The sequence below is a fragment of the Sapajus apella genome, unplaced genomic scaffold, assembly GCF_009761245.1.
Source record: "Sapajus apella isolate SASKATOON/1434 unplaced genomic scaffold, GSC_monkey_1.0 scaffold89, whole genome shotgun sequence".
Classification (NCBI taxonomy): domain Eukaryota; kingdom Metazoa; phylum Chordata; class Mammalia; order Primates; family Cebidae; genus Sapajus; species Sapajus apella.
The window spans coordinates 607,390-630,562 of NW_022437029.1; the positions used below are offsets into that span (position 1 = coordinate 607,390).

The window sequence follows — 23,173 nt, forward strand, 5'->3', positions numbered from 1 at the left end:
CAAAGTGCTGGGATTACAGGCTTGAGCCACCGCGCCCGGCTCATAAACTAGGTTTAAGAGAAAGTCCCTGCCTCCTCAGATTGATGTGGGAGTTTAAAAACACGTGTACAGCTACAGCTCTAAGTACAACTTCTAGTAAAAACTGCTTGATCATATTAGTTCCATTTGCAAGAGCTTTACAATCGACAAAGCTTTTCCATATGTACAATGATGTTTGCTCCTCACAGCAATTCCAGAGGTATATAAAGCAAGTTTTATTGTCACCACTTTTTTTTTTTTTTTTTTTTTTTGAGATGGAGTCTCACCCTGTTGCCCAGGCTGGAGTGAATGGCGCAATCTTAGCTCACTGCAACCTCCGCCTCCCGGGTTCAAGCGATACTCCTGCCTCAGCCTCCTGAGTAGCTGGGATTATAGGCGCCTGCCACACGCCCAGCTAATTTTTGTATTTTTTTATAGAGACAGGGTTTCACCATGTTAGCCAGGCTGATCTAGAACTCCTGACCTCAGGCAATCCACCTGTCTCCACCTCCCAAAGTGCTAGGCTTATAGGCATGAGCCACCGCACCTGGCCCATTTTTTTTTTTTTTTTTTTTTTTTTGGGAAAAAAAAAAGAGGCCGGGCACAGTGACTCACACTGGTAATCTCAACGCTTTTGGAGGTTGAGACAGGCAGATCACTGGAGGTCAGGAGTTCGAGAGCAGTCTGGCCAACGCAGTGAAATCCCGCCTCCACTAACAATACAAAAATTAGCTGGGTGTGGTGTTGTGCACCTGTTATCCCAGCTACTTGGCAGGCTGAGGCAGGAGAATCTCTTGAACCCAGGAGGCAGAGGTTGCAGTGAGCCGAGATTGCACCACTGCACACTCCAGCCTAATCAACAAAGCGAGATGAGGTGCAGTCTCAAAAAAAAAAAAAAAAAAGAAAAGAAGAGAGAGAGAGAAAGGAAAGAAAGAAAGAAAGAAAGAAAGAAAGAAAGAAAGAAAGAAAGAAAGGAGGGAGGGAGGGAGGGAGGGAGGGACAGAGGAAGGAAAAGAAAAGAAAAGAAAGAGGCCAGGTGTGGTGGCTCATGCCTGTAATCTCAGCACTTTGGGAGGTTGAGGCGGGCGGATCACAAGATCAAGAGATTAAGACCATCCTGGCCAACACCGTGAAACCCCATCTCTACTAAAAATACAAATGAAATATCTGGGCTTGGTGGTGGGCGCCTGTAGTCCCAGCTACTCAGGAGGCTGAGGCAGAAGAATCGCTTGAACCCAGGAGGCAGAGGTTGCAGTGAGCCGAGACTGTGCCACTGTACTCCAGCCTAACGACAGAGCAAGACTCCATCTCAAAAAAAAAAAGAAAGCAAGAGGCCGGGCGTGGTGGCTCAAGCCTGTAATCCCAGCACTGTGGGAGGCCGAGGCGGGTGGATCACGAGGTCAAGAGATCGGGACCATCCTGGTCAACATGGTGAAACCCCGTCTCTACTAAAAATACAAAAAATTAGCTGGGCATGGTGGTGCGTGCCTGTAATCCCAGCGACTCAGGAGGCTGGGGCAGGAGAATTGCCTGAACCCGGGAGGCGGAGGTTGCGGTGAGCCGAGATCGCACCATTGCACTCCAGCCTGGGTAACAAGAGCGAAACTCCGTCTCAAAAAAAAAAAAAGAAAGCAAGCAAGAAAGAAAGACAGAGAAAGAAAGAAGGGTGAAAGTCTGTAGGTGGAGATACAGGACCATGGATACAGACAAATAGGTTTTACAGGGACTGTCTCCAGGGAGAAAACCGGGCCCAGGAGAAAAGAGGACTCAGTAGTTCCTACAAGAGATGTGAATCAAGAGTGAAATTTCTTTATTTTATTTTTTGCTGTTGTTCTGTGAAACTATGCTTGTTGAACATAGCAACATTCAGAGATTGAACATTTGGCTCACAAGGTGATACATGCTGATGTCCTCAGTCTGCAGGTTTCAAGAGGAGCGGTGGGAGTTCAGGATATATTTGCCCTGATTGACTAATTTTACAGTTAGCCAGGCAAGGAACTAGCAGTTCTTCTCTGATTCTGAGCCATCTTCCCCGCCACCTCATGGGCACCATCTTTCTCATTCCAGAAATATCTCCCACAAAGATATCAAAAACCCAGAACCCTGGTTTCACCTACAGATTCTTATGATTACATGTTTATGTTTGATACTTTGTATTCCTTTTGTCCTTCCCAGCCTTTTCCTTCATATGCCATCCACTAACCTGCTCCGCTTCTCACTGTTTGGAGGAGTTTTAACCTGTTATGGATGTTTCAGAATGTCTTTGTTAGGGTACACTGGGCTTTGCTCTGGCAATAAATAAACCCTTAGGTTTCAGTGGCTTAACAATGAAAGTTCACCTCTTGCTTACACCAAGTCCTGCGTGGATGGTACTGGTCAGACAGCTCTCCTAGGTAGTTCCTACAAATGATAGTTTAAGGACTAGCCAGCCACTTACCCCTTGTGGCTGCAAAGTCAGCAGGTCACGAGGGTGGCTGTGGGGAGAGGAGAGAGGAGAATGAAGAATCTCATGGAAATTAAGAACCAGACCAGACAGTGGCAAATATAGCCACACCCCATTCATCAGAGTAAGTCACGCAGCCCGACTTAGCTGCAAGACACTGAAAACTAATACTCTGGAAGAAAATGAAATGGGCCAGGCATGGTGGCTTTTGCCTGTAATGCCAACAATTTGGGAGGCTGAGGCGGGCAGATTGCTTGAGTCCAGGAGTTTGAGACTGTCTTGGGTGACATGGTAAAACCCTGTCTCTACAAAAAATACAAAATTTAGCCAGGCATGTTGGCCTCTAGTCCAAGCTCCTTGGGAGGTGGGAGGATGGCTTGAGCCTAGGAGACAGAGGTTACATTGAGCCCAGATCATGCCACTGTACTCCAGCCTGGGTGACAGAGTGAGACCTCATCTAACAAAAAAAAAAAAAAAAAAAAAAGAAAGAAAAAGAAAAACAAAGAAAGAAAATGAAATGAACATATAGCATTATCTGTCACACAGGGATAAAATCAAGAAATTTTGAACCCCCCCCAAGAAAGGAAGAAGTGATACGATATCACACCTGCCAATGTGGACTTGAAGTTTTCTTAGAGTGTCCTACTTCTCTTTACCCCACTCCAACCCAGACATTGAAATATTTCCTACCATCAATGCCAGTCCCTTGGTTTCTTTGCAGATGTCAAGAAAAGAACTAGCGTGGTGGAAGGGAATGAACCCGTGTGGAATGAGGTAGACACAAGGGCAAGCCCAGAAGAAGAAATGACAACTCCAACAGCAAGGGGGCAGGGATGGGGTCCAGGCAGCTACTCGGAGGTCTAGGGAGAGGACAGTCAGCCTCAAAGGCTTTCCTCAAGGCTGGGGATCTTGGCCTGGGGTAGTAGCCTCTGACCCAACAAGGCTGTGATGGCCACACCTGCCCACAACTGTTCTTGGCCCTTCTCCCCCATCCTGGGGATGGACCATGGTATGGCCTATCATCTAGTCCAACTGGGCTATCTTGATGTTCCTAGAAGCCTAAAGCAGAGTGAAGGCTCCCTGTGCAGGACTCCTGATCTGCCATCCCTCCATGCTACCCCTCGCCCCATTCCCAGTCCCCAAACCCTTAATTCCCAACATGCCCATGATACTGCAGTTCAAGTCACAGAAACCCAGGTGGGATGCCCACACCTTGGTGAAAAGTAGCGAACACCATCTCCTGAGGAAATTAGACATGAGGGAGGTTCCTCAGTCTTAGAGAAACGCAGTGCCAGTCCATTCCCCACGTCTTTCCTCATTTTCTGGAAACATGGGATGGGAAGGGCAGAGGAAAGATGCTGACCTCTCTATGCCCCCCACAGACCCTAATCTGGCACCTCTGGAACCGCCCCCTGGAAAATGACTCCTTCCTGCAAGTCATGCTTCAGGACATGGGCTCACAAAAGAAAGAAAGGTGAGGCAGAGAGAGACAGGAGGAGCCTAGCTCCTGCCCAACACAGCAGCATGTTATGTGACCCTTGTCTCTAATCCATAACTCACTCAGATGAATGACCGGAACCCACTCCAGCCAGCTAAAGGGAAAAAAAGAGGGGTAGTACTAAAAGGGTAGCCAAGGCAAGACTGCAAATCAGCTGGGACAGGAACTTGGGAACCCAGCAGCAGCTCTGTCCATCCGAAGCCACAGATCTCAAATTTCTGCTTCTCTTTACCCAACCCTGGCTTCTTATCACAGTCTCTTCTAGTGCCCAGTTGAGACTCACATGCCCTGAAAATGAGGCTATGCCATCCCAGGTCAAAATTCCTAGGACAAAGAATCCTTTTGGCCCAGCTCTAGCCAGGTGACCACCCCTGATCCTATCAACCGTTACTTGCCTAGAAGCCCCAAGACAGTTCCCAGAGCCAGGAGCCCTGGGCCCTGTGGTGGATGCCCAGCCCCACTACATTCTTCTCCAGCCTCTCTCTCTGAGGACAGCACACGCCTGGTAGGAAACTGTCTCTAACTAAAGCCCTGCCTGGGAGAGAGGAGGACACCCTTTCCCCTGGCTCATGTCTCACACCTGCTCCTTGTCTCCCCAGGTTCATTGGCCTAGCCACAGTACTGCTCAAGCCATTGTTGAAACAACCAAGTGAGGTCCCCTTTGTGAAGGACTTGACCCTGCTCAACCATTCTATGAAGCCCACAGATGTGAGTCAGGCCCAGGAAGGCCCAGGCATGGTGGCTGGAGGAATGGGGGTAGCTGGTGAAATGCCCCACACCACGAGAGTGCTTCCTGCCCTGGGCCCCCATCACGCTGCCTTCCTCTCCTGACCCCCACTCTTGCTGTCATCAGCAGATGAATTGATCGCCTTCCACAGGGAATCAAGCACTGTGCTAGGCCCTATGGTACAAAACTGCCTGAAGCCCACAGTCTGTTGGAGTAGGCTCCACTCCCAGTGGCAGGCGCTCCAGCACACATGGGACAAGGTTCAGTAAAGCAAGGCCACTGGCAGGAGGGAGCGAAAGATTCCTCTCAGAAGGTCATGGACAGCGTTACAGAGAGGGTGATGTTTAAGACATATGGAAATGTAGGAAGACCACCCAAATGAGAACAAGTAAAGGCTAATTTATTCAGAGCTTGTGCTAGCAAGGGACTTGGCTATCATCATTTGTGTTTTGGCAGAGTCTCAGAGGCAGGCAGGGGAGTGGAAGAGCTTCATAGTGGAAAGAAGGGAAGGCTGCATGCGTGCCCTGATTGGAGGCTATGGGGAAGCCCAAGGCAGGCTAACTAGAAATGGGGCCTCCCATGTGATCAGTTAGAGGGGCATGTTTGGCTCTCTCTAATTGGTCCTAAGTTGGAAGTGGGAACAAAAATTAAGGGAGCTGTCAGTTATTAATCAAGTCCTGGCCATTTGGAGCTGATCATTATTGTTTGGCTTCCTGGATTATTGCTAGAGACAGTAGTCTGACCTCCTACCAGTCTGACTCGGAGCAGGTTTGCTTCCTAGGCTGGTTACTATAGATAACAGGTTGATTTCCTGGGCTGGTTTCTGCAGATATCAAGAAAAGAACTAGTGTGGATCTGAATTGTTTTGTTTTGTTTTGTTTTTGAGACAGAGTTTTGCTCTTGTTGCCCAGGCTGGAGTGCAGTGGCACGATCTTGGTTCACCACAACCTCCGCCTCCCAGGTTCAAGCAATTCTCCTGCCTTAGCCTCCTGAGTAGCTGGGATTACAGGCATGCACCACCATACTCGGCTAATTTTGTAGTTTTAGTAGAAACCAGGGTTTCTCCATGTTGGTCAAGCTGGTCTCGAACTCCCAACCTCAGGTGATCCACCCGCCTCAGCCTCCCAAAGTGCTGGAATTACAGGCGTGAGCCACCACGCCTAGCCTGAGTCTTATTTTATATGTAGTTTGGCCATTGTCCATTTGTATACAGATAGGCTGTGACTCACAACTGTTGACTCACGGTCAACAATATTGTGTGGTTTATCAGGCAAGGAGCTTTCAGTCTGTCAGTTGAGTTGTAAGGAGGGGCATGAGTCTTCCCAATGGACAGGAGAGGAAGACCAGCCCAGCAGGGGCATAAAGTGGGTGGAGCAGGAGGCAGGGTGAGGGAGGTTGTGCTGTACTGTTGGCACATGGTGGGGGTAGGAGTAGGGGTGGGAGAGCTGAGGCTGTGTGGGCTGTGTGGGCTAGAGGTGAAAGGCCTTGTGGTCCATGCTGGTGAATTGTGACTTAACTTTGATCATTTAGACACTTAAGGGTCTGGAGGCTGGGTGGGTAATGGAAGCACATGAAGGAAGAAGCTCAGTTAGAAGGCAGGAGCGTACAGGGGCTCCCACATGAGCTCATGAGATGCTGGGCTAGGGGAAGAGCTGCTAGCATCTGTGTTCTGGGCTCAAGTCACCTCTTCCTCTCCTCCCCATCCTTCTGCATCCTCTTCTGCCACCATCATCACCTTGTGGCTGCTTTATTCAGCAAACATCGCCTCCACTGTAACCCATTGCTCTCTTCTCACCCATTTATAACCTCCCTCCACCCAGACTGTGCAGAGGCCAAATAGTGTGGCCCCATCCCATAGCTAGCATCAGGCCCCACACCAGAAGGACCAGATGTGAACCCAACCAGGCTGCACAGGGCTTGAGTGCTCTGTCCAAGGATGGCGGAGTCTGGCTTACAGCTCCCCTGCCTTTGTCTTGCAGTGTACCGTCACCCTACAGGTGGCCTACATAAGCAACCAGGATATTGAGAAAACAGGTATGTCCTTCCCTGAAGCTTACCCTTAAGGGCTTACCCTGCCCTGCTCCATGCACAGCTGGATGGGTTCTTGGGGACCTTCAAGACCCAGTCCTTGAGGCCTACAGAAGGAATGTGACCAGGCGAGGGTCCCTGGAAGCTAAAGGGTCTAGAGGCCAGATCTCCAAACATCTGGCTGAGGACATCCCAATATGCCCATTCATCATCTCTAGACATAAGACCTGTAAGATATAAAACATAAGTCTCAAAGAGGCTGCAGAGAGATGAGGATGGTCATCTCCAAGAGCCCCAGTGTGTGGAGTGGGGTCCAGGGATCTATAGTTCCTGAGGGTGGAGGGGCCCATGGCAATGTTCTGGGGAGGACATGTGTCCCTGTTGGGGCCTCTTGGTCACGCTTTTAGTCAGGAGATGGTCATTGGGACAGAATGATGGAATGGGGAAAATGCCTTAGACCTCCTGGGCCCCAGGCCTCTGAGCCCACCCTGGACTGTGTCTCTCCAGGAGCTGAAGACCTCCTGGGCATAACAGCAAGAGAGACGGCCAGGCAGAAACTGATGGTCCCTGGCTCCACCGTGCACCGGGCTCTGTCCTCAAAGCCTCAGCACTTTCAGGTGAGGACCCTCCAGGTTGCAAATTAATGTGACCCACCTGACACCCTTGTTTGCTGTGTTCCCAGGTCATCCTCACCCCTTCCCAAGGTCATGGTAGAAGGGCAGAGCTTCAGACCCAGCTTCAGGCCCTCAGATCCTCGCCATATCTCCTGCTCCTCCCATGGCCATTCCGGAAACTTCTGCCTGTAGCTGAAGCCACATAACTCCAGTGAGGCAGTAGGAGGGTCAGCTGTGCACTGGCAGGCCCTGGTACCTGCTAGGAAAGCAGCGCAGATGACAGGGATCCTACCCTCCCAGAGCCCTCGGGTTGTTGGCAACACAAAGTGGGGCACAGACAAAGTTAAATTAACTGCACAGGAGAGGCTGGGGACTGTCTGATCTGAGGGGACCTATGGGAAGGTCCACATTTCCATGTGAATTCAGGAACCCTCATCCCACAGCTTATCAACTTCCCTCTGGCTTCTAGCCTGAGGCCTAACATTCCTGCCATGGTTTTACCTGCTCCCCAGCCTGCTCCTTGCCCAGGAGGCTAGGAGTCTCCCGGACTGCTCCTCTTCCTGCATCCAGGCAGTGGCCAAGTCCTGGCTCTTAACATCACCCAGCTGCTCCCATTTCTCCCTCATCACTTCCGTTCCCTGGCCTGAGCCACCACCATCCATTCCCTGGACCACATCAGTAGCCTTCTTCTGAACTCCCAGCCTCCAGCTCTCTCTGACCTTTCTTCAACCAAAGTGGCCTTTCAAAAATGTCACTCTTTTGTTTTGTTTTTTTGAGGCAGAGTCTTGCTCTATCACCCAGGCTGGAGTGCAGTGGTATGATCTTGGCCCACCGCAACCTCCCCTCCCAGGTTCAAGTGATTCTCCTGCCTCAGCCTCCTGAGTAGCTGGGATTACAGGTGCACACCACCATGCCTAGCTAATTTTTGTATTTTTAGTGGAGACGGTCATGGGGTTTCACCATGTTGGTCAGGCTGGTCTCCAACTCCAGATCTCATGAACCACCCACCTCAGCCTCCCAAAGTACTGGGATTACAGGCGTGAGCCACCTCGACCGGCCAAACATGTCACTCTTATCATGCCAAGCACCTTCTTCAAAAGCCCCAGAAGGAATGTGACCAGGCGAGGGTCCCTGGAAGCTAAAGGGTCTAGAGCCCAGTGTCCTCCGCACAAGATCCAGTTCCTTTTACAATGGCTTCCGGGCCCTAAATAACCCAAGTCTGTCTCTCTAAATCCATCTCCTCCTAGCCTTCTCCAGTGGATTGTCTCTCTTCACTGTGGCTAGAGCTAGAATGTTTTCTTTCATTTTCTTTCTTTCTTTTTTTTTTTTGAGACTGAGTCTTGCTCTGTTGCCCAGGCTGGAGTGCAGTGGCATGATCACAGCTAACAGTCTAGACCTCGGGGCTCAGGTGATCCTCCTACCTCAGCCTCCCAAGTAGTTGGGACTATAGGCATGCACCACTATGCCCAGCTAATTTTTGTGTATTTTTTGTAGAGACGGGGTTTTGTCATATTGCCCAGTCAATCTGGTCTCAAACTCCTGGGCTCAGGTAATCCTCCCACCTCAGCCTCCCAATGTGCTGTGATTACAGGCATGAGCCACTCACTGCACCTCACCTGGAACGTTTTCTTATCAGAACAATGTTGTCACAGCTGGAGAAGGTGGGGCCAAGGCCTTCAATATCAGCTCCCCATGTGTTCTCCTCTTAGGTTCGAGTAAAGGTGTTTGAAGCCCGACAGCTCATGGGCAACAACATCAAACCAGTGGTGAGGGTGTCCATTGGAGGCCAGAAGCACCAGACACGTATCAAGATGGGAAACAACCCTTTCTTTAACGAGGTGGGCTGAACAGGGCACATCAGGCAAGGAGCCAGCCAAGGGCTGGGCATTCTCAGCCGGCAGCTGGCAAACTTGCTCCTTGACTCGGGTGTCTTCATGTGTTTGTTCCACAAGCATTTACTGAGGGCCAAGCACTGAAAATACAGAACAGAATAATTCAGAGCCCTGCATCTGAGGAGCTGGTGGGCTGGTGGGGGCATAGCTCATGAACCCATAAACAATTACAGTGGAGCAGATAGTGGTTGATAGAGGTTTGGGGGCATTGTTATTGGAATCTTGAAGCACAGACTCAGACCACATACATCCCATTGCTGCTGGAGCCTCAAATTGTAGCACTGTCTGATACACAGTAGGTGCTCCATAAATACTTGCTGAATTAACTAGTAAAGGAACAAATAAAAGATAAAAGCAGAGTGGAAGCCAGGAGGAGTAAGTGAGTAATGAGACTGGGGGTGGTGGAGAGGACTCAGAAGGGCTCCAGCAACTCTGAAGGAAGATTTTACCAGGAAAAGACAGGATGGGAAAAGATAATTCAGGAAAAAGTGACAGTGTTTTCAAAGCCCTAGAAGCAAGCAAGCCACAGACTTGACAGCAGAACTATAGCTATGTGTGTAGCTGGAGGAGACTGGTTGGAGGGGAGCCTACAGTGTGGGCTGGGGTCCCATCCTGGACAGCACTTAGGAACCATGGAGGACTTAAGCAGGGGAGTGACAAGCCTAGGTTTGCATTTGGGGAAAGGGTTTCTGGCTGCCATGGAGAGCAGAGACAGAGTGGACTGGCAGGGCAATCTAGAAGGAGATGTGAGCTCAAATCTCCATCCTGGGCAGCTAGCTAGGTCCTGAGTTCTCCAGGCATCTCCTAACCTTCCCCATTCTGGGCAGAAAACTCTCCAGAAGGCTGGGCACAGTGGCTCACACCTGTAATTTTTAGCACTTTGGGAGGCCCTGGTGGCTGGATCACCTGAGGTCTGGAGTTTGAGACCAGCCTAAACAATATGGCAAAACCCTGTCTCTTTTGTAAAAGTACAAAAATTAGACAGGCGTGATGGCAAGTGCCTGTAATCCCATCTATTCAGGAAGCTGAGGCAGGAGAATTATTTGAACCTGGGAGGTGGAGGTTGCAGTGAGCTGAGATCACATCACTGTACTCCAGCCTGGGTGACAGAGCAAGACTCCATCTCAAAAAATAAATAAATAAATAAAACCCTCCAGAAGTTCAGGAGGCCTCTGCTTCTGAAGTGTAAGAGTAGTAGTGGCACAAGTTGAGCATCCCTTACCCAAAATGCTTGGTATCAGAAGTGTCTTCGATTTCAGATTTTTTTTGGATTCTGGAATATTTGCATTATACCAGTTCAGCATTCATAATATGAAAAGCTGAAACCCAGAATGCTCCAGTGAGCATTTCCTTTGAGGGTCATTTTGGCACTCAGAAAGTTTCAGATTTTGGAGCATTTTGGATTTCAGATTTTTGGATTAGGAATACTTAACCTGTACTTATAAAGCCATTAAGAGGGTAAAGTTGTGGGAAGAAGCACATTATTCTGAGCTTTCAGGTTTACTGAGTGCTTGTGTGAAGTGGTGGAAGAAATCATCCACTCTACCCCAATTCTTTCTGCCTCAGATCTTCTTCCAGAATTTTCACGAGGTTCCTGCAAAGTTCTTTGATGAGACCATCTTACTCCAGGTGAGGAGCCAAACTGGTCCCCAGCAAAGTGTTTCTTGTCCCACTTCAATACTGGGAACCATTGCAACTTCCAGCCTTAGAGCCAGGGTCACTTCAAATTGTCTTCTGACCCCCATCACTTTCTTCAACCCTTGGCACACAGATTCCTCATTCATTCAACAAATGTTACAGAGTCCCAACTGCCAGGCCCTGAACTGGGTGCCAAGGTGAACAAGGCTGCCCCTTCCCATATGCCAGGACTCTCAAGCCACCAAAGGCCCCTCCAAGTGGAAAACTCTATTCCTTAACCAGAGGGAGCCCAGTAACAATGGTGAACATGTGGTTATCAAGTGCCTACTGTGTGCCCAGCACAGGGCTAAGGAGAACAAAGAGGCCTCTTCTTTTGAAGAGTTTACATGTTCTTGGAACAAAGGCACAGAAGAAACAACCAGGAGAGCATGTAATGGATAAGTGCAACACCTTGCTTTGGGTTGACTTGGGGCAAGGAAATTGTCCTCTCTGATCAATTTCCTCATCAGTAAAATGGAACTAAAAATCTGGACATCACAGGGTGCCTCTGAGAGTTAAATGAGAAAACCCATCTGCAAGTGTCAGCCATTAGGAAGCATTAAAGACATTGAGAGATCCTGGATGGGCCTTTGCTATTCCTCTTACAGGAGTTGAGGGAAATTGGGATTGTGAATAATTAAAATATTTCCAGGAATTTCCTTGCAGGTGGTAAACTCTTCAGCAATGAGATACAAAGCAGAGATCGGGAGATTTCAAGTGAGTACTGTACATGGGAAGAGATTTGGTGAAACAGTTATAATACAGACCCACACTGTGCTCCATGCCCAAGTCTAGACTTGGATTTTCACACAGAAAGATCCAGACTTGGATCCACCTACCAACTGGGTGACTTAAACAAGTTATTCTGAGCCTCTACTTCCTCATCTATAAAAAGGAGGTGATTGTGGGGATTAAAGTATATAACATTTACAAAAGCTCAGGGCGCCATGTTGAATTCCCTATACCCCTAATACTGTGGACACAGTTCAAATCTCTGCCTCCAGAAAGTAAAAGCAAAGGAGCCAAAAGGTCAACCTACATGTTAGAGAAACTCAGAAAGATTGCTGCCTGTGAGGGCAGAGTGATAAGATGTGATTTAGAAAGAAAGGCTAAGAGATTAGGAGAGTTTACAGTTATGATGGGCTAAACGAACATTCTCCAAATCCAAAAGATTCTCCACATCCAAAAGGTAGGTTGCTAGATTAAATATGGGATGCCTGGTTACATTTAATCTTAGATAAACAACAAATACATTTTAAATGTAAGTATGTCCCAAATATTACATGGCTTCTCACCAAATATTGCAGGGGACATATATGTATTAACAAAGTAGTAATTGTTTATCTGAAATTTTAAGTGGGCATCTTCTATTTTTATTTACTAAATCTACAATGTTAGCAAAGGGGCACCACCGTTGCAAAAGGCGAAACACACACACACACACACACACACACACACACACTCACAAAAAAAAAAAAACAGAGGGAGAAAGAGATTCTAGAAATTTTAGATGGTAGGAGGTTAAAAATGTTGTGCTCTTGACAAAGGCCATTGCATGATTTCCAGACAATGACCAACAACATAAACTGACAAAGTTATAGAGGTCAGAGAAAACCTGAGCTTGACTGAGCTTCCTATTTTTTCTTTTTGAAACTGGATCTTGCTTATCACCCAGGCTGGAATGCAGTGGTGCGATCATGGCTCACTACAGCCTCGAACTCACAGGCTCAAGCAATCCTCCCACCTCAGCCTCATAAGTAGCTGGGACTACAGGTGTGCCCCACTGCACCTGGCTAATTTTAAAATTTTTTGTAGCGAATGGGTCTCACTATGTTACCCACGCTGGTCTAGAACTCTTGGGCTCAAGCCATACTCCTACCTCAGCCTTGCAAAGTGCTAGGATTACAGGCATGTGTCTACCACACCCAGCCAAGCTTTTTTTTTTTTTTTTTTTTTTTTTTATTTTGATATCATGAACTCCCATATCATCACTCAACTTCACCAGTTCACAGTCATTTGTGTTTTACCTACACCTAGCTCCCTTCCACTTTACAAGTGGATTATTTGGAATCAAATCTCAGGCATCATATCACTTTATCTTTCTACATTTCAGTATGTATTGCGAAAACATAAGGATTTTATTAAGCATAACGACATACAATTATCACATCTAAAAACCTTTCTAATTCCTAGGTAGAATTAAATACCTAGTCAGTTCAAATTCCCCTAACTGTTTTACATTATTTCTTTTATAGTTTGTTCAAATCAGGATTCCAGGGTGGGTGCGGTGGCTTACGCCTGTAATCCCAGCAGTTTGGGAGACTGAGGTGGGTGGATGACCTGAGGTCAGGAGTTCTAGACCATCCTGGCCAACATGGTAAAACCCCATCTCTACTAAAAATACAAAATTAGCTGGGCATGATGGCACATACCTGTAATCCCAGCTGCTCAGGAGGCTGAGGCAAGAGAATCATTTGCACCAGGTGGCAGAGGTTGCAATGAGCCAAGTTTGTGCCACTGCACTCTACACTCTAGCCTGAGAGACAGAGAGACACTCTGTCTCAAAAAAAAAAAAACAAGGCCGGGCGTGATGGCTCAAACCTGTAATCCAAGCACTTTGGAGGCCAGGGCGGGTGGATCACCTGAGGTCAGAAGTTCAAGACCAGCCTGACCAACATGGTGAAACCCCATCTTTAAAAAATAAATAAATAAATAATGAATAAATAATAAATTAAAAAAATTTTTTTAAAGAAAAAAGGCTGGGCGCGGTGGCTCACGCCTGTAATCCCAGCACTTTGGGAGGCCAAGGCAGGCGGATCACGAGGTCAAGAGATCAAGACCATCCTGACCAATACGGTGAAACCCCGTCTCTACTAAAAATACAAAAAAAAATTAGCCGGGCGTGGTGGTGGCACGAGCCTGTGGTCCCAGCTACTTGGGAGGCTGAGGCGGAAGAATCACTTGAACCCAAGAGGCAGAGGTTGCAGTGAGCGGAGACTGCGCCACTGCACTTCAGCCTGGTGACACAGCAAGACTCCATCTCAAAAAAAAAAAAAAAAGAAAGAAAGAAAGAAACAAAAACAAAAAACAAATTAGAATTCCAAACCAGGTCCATTCATTGCAAGTGGTTAATATGCACTTTAGTTTCCTTTTACTCTGTTGGTCTTCTCTGCTGTCCCCACTTCCTCTTTTTCTAAAATTTGCAACTTATTTGTTAAAGTAACTGGGTAGTTGGACCTGTAGCATTTTCTCCAGTCTGAACTTTGCTGATTTCATCTCCAGGGGATCATTTTGCATTCTCCCACCCCATTTCCCCATTTAAAGTTTAGATCAGTCTGGGCCAATTATTTGGCAAAGTGACTTCAGCAGAAGGCACAGAATGTCTGTTGGTCTCTCCTTTTTTGTTAATAGCTATTGATGACTGCCTGGATCTGTTGCTTTGTTAGAGGTGACTGAGTTTTTCTTCTGTTTTATTTATTTTATTTTATTTTTTGAGACAGAGTCTTGCTCTGTCATCCAGGCTTGAGTGCTGTGGTGCGATTTCGGCTCACTGCAGCCTCCGCCTCCCAGGTTCAAGCAATTCTCCTACCTCAGCCTCCTGAATAGCTGGGGTTACAGGTGTGCACCCCAATGCCTGGCTAACAGGTGTGAGCCACTGCACCCTGCGGTGTATGTTTAACTTTTTAAGGAAATTTTCTAAAAAAATTTTTTTCCAAAATTCCAAACAGGTTCTTCTATTGTACATGCCCACCAGCAGTGTATTAGAGTTCCAGTTGCTCCACATTCTCCGCAGTACTTGATCTAGTCTATTTTAGTCATTCTAATGGTGTGTAGTAGTATTTTATTGTGATTTTAATTTAAACCTTCCTAATAACTAATGACATTGAGCATCTTTTCATGTGCCTGTCATCTGTATATTTTCTCTGGTGAAATGTCTGTTCAAATCTTTTGCTTGTTTTCATTGGATTGTTTGTTTTCTAACTGTTGATATATGATTTGCAAATATTTTCTTCCAGAATACGACAGCCCTTTCATTTTCTTTTTTTTTTTTTTTTTTTTTTTTGGAGACGGAGTCTCGCTCTTGCTACCCAGGCTGGAGTGCAATGGCGCGATCTCGGGTCACCGCAACCTCCGTCTCCTGGGTTCAGGCAATTCTCCTGCCTCAGCCTCCTGAGTAGCTGGGATTACAGGCACGTGCCACCATGCCCAGCTAATTTTTTGTATTTTTAGTAGAGACGGGGTTTCACCATGTTGACCAGGATGGTCTCGATCTCTTGACCTCGTGATCCACCCGCCTCGGCCTCCCAAAGTGCTGGGATTACAGGCTTGAGCCACCGCGCCCGGCAGCCCTTTCATTTTCTTAACAGTGTCTCTCAAAAGCAGACATTTTTCTTTTTTTTCATATATATATATGTATATATATATATATATATTTTAGAGACGCGGTTTCACCATGTTGGCCAGGATGGTTTCGATCTCTTGACCTCATGATCCGCCCACCTCAGCCTCCCAAAGTGCTGGGATTACAGGTGGGAGCTACCGCGCCCAGCCGAAAACAGACATTTTTCATTTTGGTGAAATCCAGTTTATCAAGCTTTTCTTTGATGGGTTGTGCTGTGTTGCTGTAATAAGAACACATTATGGGTGGCTATAATGTTCCGTGGCAACTTGTCCCACATACATCACTTTCCATCCCAAGCCACATCCCTCAAACCGAGGTAGGAAACTATCTCCAAGAGGAAAGATAAAACCTGTAGTGTATTGGTCAACTCCTACCTCTTACCTTTACCATCCTCTTCCCCCAGAACTGGCGAGTCCCTTCCCTGACCCAGGGGTAGGGTAGAGTCAGGGTTGTGTTTGTCGAGAGGGTGGCACAGCACAGCATTAAGGACCTTTTCCATGCAGGCTTTCTCACTGACTGGTTGTAAGACTTTGGGCACCTCTCTCAAATTCAGTATCTTCCTCTGCAAATTAGAGGTGATAATGGGCCTACCTTCCAGGCTGCTATAAAGATGAAAGGAGTTAGGGCAGAGAGCATTCTCAAGCACCAGCAGCTAGTAGTATTCTCAGGTTAGCTGGTATTACAAATCTTGGCTGGAGGCCCTAACTAATCCTCACTCCACTCTTGTCTTTTCAGACGGATGTTGGGTTTATCTACCATTGTCCAGGTAGGTAACACTTATGACAAATATTTATGTCTTCTGAGAAAAATCAGGCCAGGGGTCAGAATACCTTAAAATCCCCATATGTCTAACACATAGGTGGAGGGGAGTATTAGAGGTTGTAAATTATTTTCTGTATTTGATAATATTTTACCGTACATTGTGGTATTTTTATTTTATTTTATTTTTTGAGATGGAATCTCACTCTGTCACCCAGGCTAGAATGCAGTGGCATAATCTTGACTCACTGCCAACTGGGTTCAAGTGATTCTCCTGTCTCAGCCTCCTGAGTAGCTGGGATTACAGGCATGTACCACCACACCTGGCTAATTTTTATATTTTTAGTAGAGACATGGTTTCACCATGTTAACCAGGCTGGTCTTGAACTCCTGACCTCAGGTGATCCGCCCACTTGAGCCTCCCAAAGTGCTGGGATTACAGGTGTGAGCCACCATGCCCGGCCTATTTTACTTTATAATAATAATATCTTTCTCTGAAAAACTCAGGACATACTTTTGGGTCAAATGCTAGCCTTTTATTACAATCCTGGCATAGATTTCTATTTTTTGAGGCCAGTATTGGGAGATTGAAGTTTGAGTGGAAGTTTCCACCTTACCTGGCTATAACATACACACCAGGTTGAGGAAAATGCTTGCCTCTACAGTGTCTGGTTCCAGACCAGGCCACAGTGAGAATAGTAGCTTCCCAAGGCATAAACAGGGGTCCCTGTTTCCTAGAGGCAATAGCTGGTAGCCTTGTGAGCACACTATCATTGCTTCATGGTGTGAGTGACTCCCCTTTTTCTCTGCCGCTGGATAGAAAACAGACTGCCTGAGACATGTTTCCACCTTCCCCTCCTCCTTAAACAAAGACTGCTTTCAGGGCAGAGGAAAGGAGACTGGAGGCGGATCTCCCATGGCCCTTCTGTCTCTCCAGGTCACACACTCCTAAGGAAATGGCTAGGCCTCTGCCAGCCAAACAACCCCAGCAGTGGTGTGAGAGGCTACTTGAAAGTCACCATCTGTGCCCTCGGTGTGGGAGATCAGGCCCTGGTGAGCTGCCCCTAATGCCCCAGGAATCTTTCCTGGCTGCCTCCTGGGGGTACCCCTGGGCCCCACCCTGGACATTGACCATCATATCTCTCCTTTGTCTGCTACATCACTGCAGGGTTGTCCCATCCCCCCTGCATCAAGTGGGAGGTTGGGGAAGCAAAATCTGGTGGCTTTGCCTGTAACCTTCCCATGACCTTGACCATATCAGCTGTCTGGTCTTTCCAGGTAGATCAAAAGTTGCTCTATGGGGCTGATGACACCGATATTCAGATCTTCAAGTCAGCGGCAGTCCCGATCAACATGGCTTACTTACAGTTCTTCATCTACTGTGCAGAGGACCTTCACCTCAGTTAGAGTCCGGGTGCAAGGGAGGGAGCAGCCCTGAGGTTCCCTACACAGTGGTAGCCTGGATCCTCATGGAGTTTCCTCATTCCTTTTGACACTAAACTAAGATTTGGGGTTGGGGGACAGAGTGAGACTAGAATGCCCCAAGACTTGTCCTATGGAGGTGCCATGGACACCCTTTCAAATGGGCCTCACACCCACAGCCTGTCTATGATGGCCAGATGCAGACTCAAGGCTCCCTATGTCCCCCTACCCTATCCCATTGTGTGGAAGAAGGGGCACAGTGGTAACTAGAGACAGGTCTGCCCAGGGGGAACCCCTCTAAATTATAGAGGAGGGTTTCCAGTTGCTCTATCCTATTTCAACTGTTTTCAGTTGTTCCACCCTATTTCCTCCTCCTGAAAAAATTTGCTGCTGGCTCAGATGTCTTTTAACTTCTTGTTCATAGAGAAACACCAGTCAATGAATCCTCAGTTGGAGGTGGAACTAATTGGGAAAAAGGTAAGTGTAGAAATGTTCTGAGACCTGGAGAGATTGGCACCTAGAAAAAGTAGTGTGGGCTGGGCTAGGTGGCTCATGCCTGTAATCTCAGCACTTTGGGAGGCTGAGGTGGGCAGATCACAAGGTCAGGAGTTCAAGACGAGCCTGGCCAATATGGTGAAACCCCATCTCTACTAAAAATACAAAAATATTAGCCAGGCATTGTGGCGTATGCTTGTAGTCCCAGCTACTCGGGAGGCTGAGGCAGGAGAATTGCTTGAACCTAGGAGGCGGAGGTTGCAGTGAGCCAAGATCACGCCACTGCACTCCAGCCTGGGTGACAGAGTAAGACTGTCTCAAAAAAAAAAAAAAGAGAAAAAGTAGTGTGGAGGAGGAGAGTGGCCCAGTGGGCAAGACCATAGGAATCATCTCCCAGTCACCCACTGATGGCAGCATGCACCCCTGCACCTGGAATTCTGTGCAGGCAGAGGCCATGTTTTATTCTCTGCATGCCAGATGACCCCCAAAACCCAAATACACGTGGAAGAATGAGTGACTGAATGAAACATGCCAACAAGTGAACATTAAAACTGTCACTATCCCTCTGGGCCTCAGTTTCTTCATGTGTAAACGAAGATTCTGGGCAAGAGAGTTGCTGACATTCCATGAACTTCTATGAATATGGAATAGCATTTTCCAAAGTGTGCTGATGGGTGTCATGGGTAAAAAAGGGTCATATGTTCAAATTTGGAGAATGCTAGCTTAAAATTAAATAGATTTGTCTCCAAATTTACCAAGCATAATTTTTGCCATATTCTATTTGTTGCAAGCAAGTTGTTAAATCTGGCCCACACATAAGAAGGGATAAATTAATGTTTTTTTTTTTTTTTTTTTTTTTTTTTTTTTTTTTTTTTTTTTTTTTGAGAAGGAGTTTTACTCTTGTTGCCCAGGCTGGAGTGGAATGGCACCATCTCGGCTCAACCTCAACCCCCACCTCCCAGGTTCAAGTGATTCTCCTGTCTCAGCCTCCTGAGTAACTGGGATTACAGGCATGAGCCACCACACCTGGCTAATTTTGTATTTTTAGTAGAGATGGGGTTTCATCATGTTGGTCAGGCTGGTCTTGAACTCCTGACCTCAGGTGATCTGCCTGCCTCAGCCTCCCAAAGTGCTGGGATTACAGGTGTGAGCCGCTGCTCCCTGCCAATTTCTATCTTTTGAAGGGAGGAGTACCAAAAAATTTGTGGACATATTTAAAACCACCATATTATTTCCCAGTGAGTGGTTGGATACCCCCAAAGCTAGGTGAAATGTTCTCAGGTGGTAAGTGACACACATTTTTCAAAAGTTTGATATTTCTGTGTTCATCTTAGTATATCTTAAAAAGTTTAATAAGGTCAAGTATCATTAATTCAAGAAAGATGTTCAGAAAAAAAAAATAAAAAAAAATAAGGTCAAGTATCACTTGGTTTCGTAGATACCACTGATTAAAAATGAAGCCGGCCGGGCGCGGTGGCTCACGCCTGTAATCCCAGCACTTTGGGAGGCCGAGGCGGGTGGATCACGAGGTCAAGAGATCGAGACCATCCTGGTCAACATGGTGAAACCCCGTCTTTACTAAAAATACAAAAAATCAGCTGGGCATGGTGGCGTGTGCCTGTAATCCCAGCTACTCAGGAGGCTGAGGCAGGAGAATTGCCTGAACCCAGGAGGCGGAGGTTGCGGTGAGCCGAGATCACGCCATTGCACTCCAGCCTGGGTAACAAGAGCGAGACTCTGTCTAAAAAAAAATAAAGATAAAAAGAAAAAAAAATGAAGTCAATTGGTTTTAAAAGAGGTATGCTGCTGCCATTAGCTGTGTTTTTGCCCATTTTTCTTTTGGGATCTTAGATTTATCTAACAAAGTCTATGTGTATATACTCATATATTAAGGTTAATAGCCCTACATCAATTTAAAAATGAAGTCCACTAAAAGCTGACTTAAGGAAAAATATGAGGAATCTGAATGTGGCAAACACTTCAGATAAACACACAAAGGACTGATGCTATTGCTGCTGAGAAGTTGTGCAGGTGTCTTGAGAGCAGGGATTAGCCCAAGCACCTCTGTGCTGTAGACAGTATCTGCTGGGGTGGGGGCTGGACAGGAAGAGCTGGAAGGTGAGGCCAGTGGAGGGAGGAGGGGGCAGGCTGGCACCAACACTGCTTTGGGACATTCCAGCTCAGGACACACATGCAGACCCAAACCGACAACCCGATATGGAACCAGATCCTGACCTTCCAGATTCAGGTACAGTGCCTCCATCATGCCCGCCCTTCTCCCACATCCCCCAACGTAGAAGGGAGGTTTGGATGTTTGTGTGGGGGTGAAGACAGAAGGTGGGGACCGAGAAGCACATCAAGGGGGACTCTGCCTGATAGGGAGCATGAGGAAGCCCAGGACCTGTTATGGAAAACTTTACTTTTTACAGCTTTACTGAGGTATCGTTGACATACAGTGACTTGTACATATTTAAAATGTACAATTTGGATGGGCACGGTGGCTTATACCTGTAATCCCAGCACTTTGGGAAGCTGAGGCAGGTGGATCACTTGAGCTCTCGAGTTCAAGACCAGCCTGGCCAACAATGGTGATACCTGACTCTACTAAAAAGATAAAAATTAGCTGGGCGTGGTGGCATGCACCGGAGGGTGAGATAGGAGAACTGCTTGAACCCGGGAGATGGAAGTTATAGTGAGCTGAGCCCAGGTAGTATCACCGACTTATCTGAGCAAACATTTCAGCTAAGTAGGTGATAACAGCCTGTTGAGCAAGCCAGAGCCACTGCCCTCCAGCCTGCACAACAGAGGGAGACTCAGTCTCAGAAAAATAAAAAATAAAAAAGAAAGAAAGAAAATGTATAATTTGATACATTTTAAAATATGTACACATCCAGGAAACCCATCATCACAATCAACATAATGAATATATCATCCCCAAAAGCTGCCTAATGCCCCTTGGGCATCCCTCCCTGTGATTCCCATTCCACCCCCTTTCATCCCCAGGCAACCACCAATCTGCTTTCTAGTTATTACATATTACCTTGCATTTCCTAGTATTTCATAGAAATGGAATCATTCAGTAAGTACCCTTATTTGTCTGACTTCTTTCACTTAGCATAATTATTCTGAAATTCATCCATGCTGTTGCTGTGTATCAGTGATTCATTCCTTTTTGTTGCTAATATTTCATTGTATGGATGTACCACAGAGTGCTTATCCCTTCCCTTGTTTAAGAACATTTCCAGTCTGGGGATGTTACAATGAAGCTGTAAACACTTGAATACAACGCTTAGTGTAGACATATGCTTTCCTTTCTCTTAAGTAAATACGTACACACAGAATGACTAGATTCTATGATAGGTGTATGTTTAACTTTATCCAGTATTAAGCAATGAGTGGGTCATACAACTGAACTCTCTAGATAACTTAAATGTGCCCTTTCACCCACATATAAAAACAAAAGCAGGCCGGGTTCAGTGGCTCACGCCTGAAATCCCAGCACTTTGGGAGGTGGAGGTGGGTGGATCAGCTGAGGTCAGGAGTTAGAAACCAGACTCACCAACATGGAGAAACCCTGTCTCTACTAAAAAAAAAAAAAAAAAAAATAGCCAGGTGGGGTGGTGCATGCCTGTAATCCCAACTACTCGGGAGGCTGAGGCAGGAGAATTGCTTGAACCCGAGAAGCAGAGGTTTCAGTGAGTGGAGATCACGCTATTGCACACCAGCCTGGGCAACAAGAACAAAACTCCATCTCAAAACAACAACAACAACAAACAAATCCCTTTAAAGACACATTTTAAATGATAATATGCATTTTCTTATCTTCTCAGCAAGGAACCTTGAATATAATTAGAGCTTTTTGTTGATAGCCTGGAGCCACTGTGAGAGCATAGTTATTATCCTGGGCTATCTGCAGTACCTGGCTGTTTCTACACTAAATGGCTCCAAGCTGCTCTTTGTGGGGTTCTGTAGTCTGATTTTGACCGTCTTTCAGTCTGTCTCCATCACCTATCAGCTGTTGTGGATGACAGTTCTCTTGAAGGTGGAGCCTTACTGGCTTTTGACTCAAGTCAGGCTTCTAAGAGCTGTGTGTAAAATAAGAGCACAGTTCTGAGAGATAACTTGAGCTCTCTCATAAGTGCAGGCATGCAGAAATTTGTGTGACATGGATTTGGCAAGCCAGAAAGTGTTTCGCTTTCTCATACCTGACATTGTGAAATATGAAATTAGCTAATGAGCTCCCCTTCTCCATCCTGCGAATTCCCCTCCTTGCTGCTTCTAGTAGCTTCCCAGTCTGCCTCCTTGTGAGCATGATTTTCAACCATTCCTCATAATCCCTGCCTCCTTGGATTATTTTATATACTCTGAAAGTAGGAAGACATTTCAGAGGAGGCCTAGTCCATCCCCCATCCTTGCCAAGCTCCCTCCCGCCTTTTCCAGCCTGTGGTGAGGACTCAGGGCCAGGATCCTCAGATGCTCTGTGGCTTCTCAGAGCCTTGGGAAATCCTTGTGTTCATCCTTTTTTTTTCCCCTTAGACAAAGTTTCACTCTTGTCACCTAGGCTGCAGTCCAATGGCATAATCTCAGCTCACTGCAACCTCTGCCTCCTGGGTTCAAGTTATTTTCCTGTCTCAGCCTCCTGAGCAGCTGGGACTGCAGGCGCCTGCCACCACACCCAGATAATTTTCATATTTTTAGTAGAGATGGGGTTTCACCATGTTGGCCAGGCTGGTCTTGAACTCCTGGCCTCAGGTGATCCGCCCACCTTGGCCTCCCTAAGTGCTGGGATTACAAGTGTGAGCCACTGTGTCCAGCTGTGTTCATCTTCTTACAGGCCAATGGCACAGGCCAGGCCCTCCCACATCCCTGAGAAAGGTCTTCCAACATGTGAAGATGCCCAAACATCCCCTGGACCCTCACACATTTTCCCCAGAACACAGTCTCCAGGGTGGGGCCCTATGGGTACAGGCCTGATTGTCCCTAGCCCTTTGGAAATGCAGCAGGCAGGTATGAATCTCACTGTGAGAAGGCAGAACAGCCAACCACACAGATGGTAGCATCTGAGGCCAGGTGATCAGAGGGGGAGCAGAGCCCGGAGCATTGCAGAAAACTGGCCTGTGCCAGTGGTCAGTCCGAGGGCCCCAGGGCAGAAGGGGAGGCAGTACACTAGATGAGGAACTGAGAAGCAGAAGGAGAAT

The 23,173-nt window shown here is 47.0% G+C and overlaps 1 protein-coding gene across 1 annotated transcript in view; it reads left to right on the forward strand.

The window, feature by feature from the left end:
- The window catches only part of FER1L5 (fer-1 like family member 5), a 65,674-nt gene that overhangs the window by 1,329 nt on the left and 41,172 nt on the right, over positions 1–23,173 (forward strand). The window contains exons 2-14 of the mRNA XM_032255328.1: positions 3,183–3,235; positions 3,844–3,935; positions 4,559–4,667; positions 6,666–6,720; positions 7,222–7,331; positions 9,038–9,166; positions 10,787–10,849; positions 11,564–11,614; positions 16,035–16,065; positions 16,996–17,111; positions 17,337–17,460; positions 17,905–17,957; positions 20,155–20,223. Of these exons, the coding sequence (XP_032111219.1) occupies positions 3,183–3,235; positions 3,844–3,935; positions 4,559–4,667; positions 6,666–6,720; positions 7,222–7,331; positions 9,038–9,166; positions 10,787–10,849; positions 11,564–11,614; positions 16,035–16,065; positions 16,996–17,111; positions 17,337–17,460; positions 17,905–17,957; positions 20,155–20,223 (1,055 nt within the window). The remainder of the gene's footprint in view (positions 1–3,182; positions 3,236–3,843; positions 3,936–4,558; positions 4,668–6,665; positions 6,721–7,221; positions 7,332–9,037; positions 9,167–10,786; positions 10,850–11,563; positions 11,615–16,034; positions 16,066–16,995; positions 17,112–17,336; positions 17,461–17,904; positions 17,958–20,154; positions 20,224–23,173) is intronic.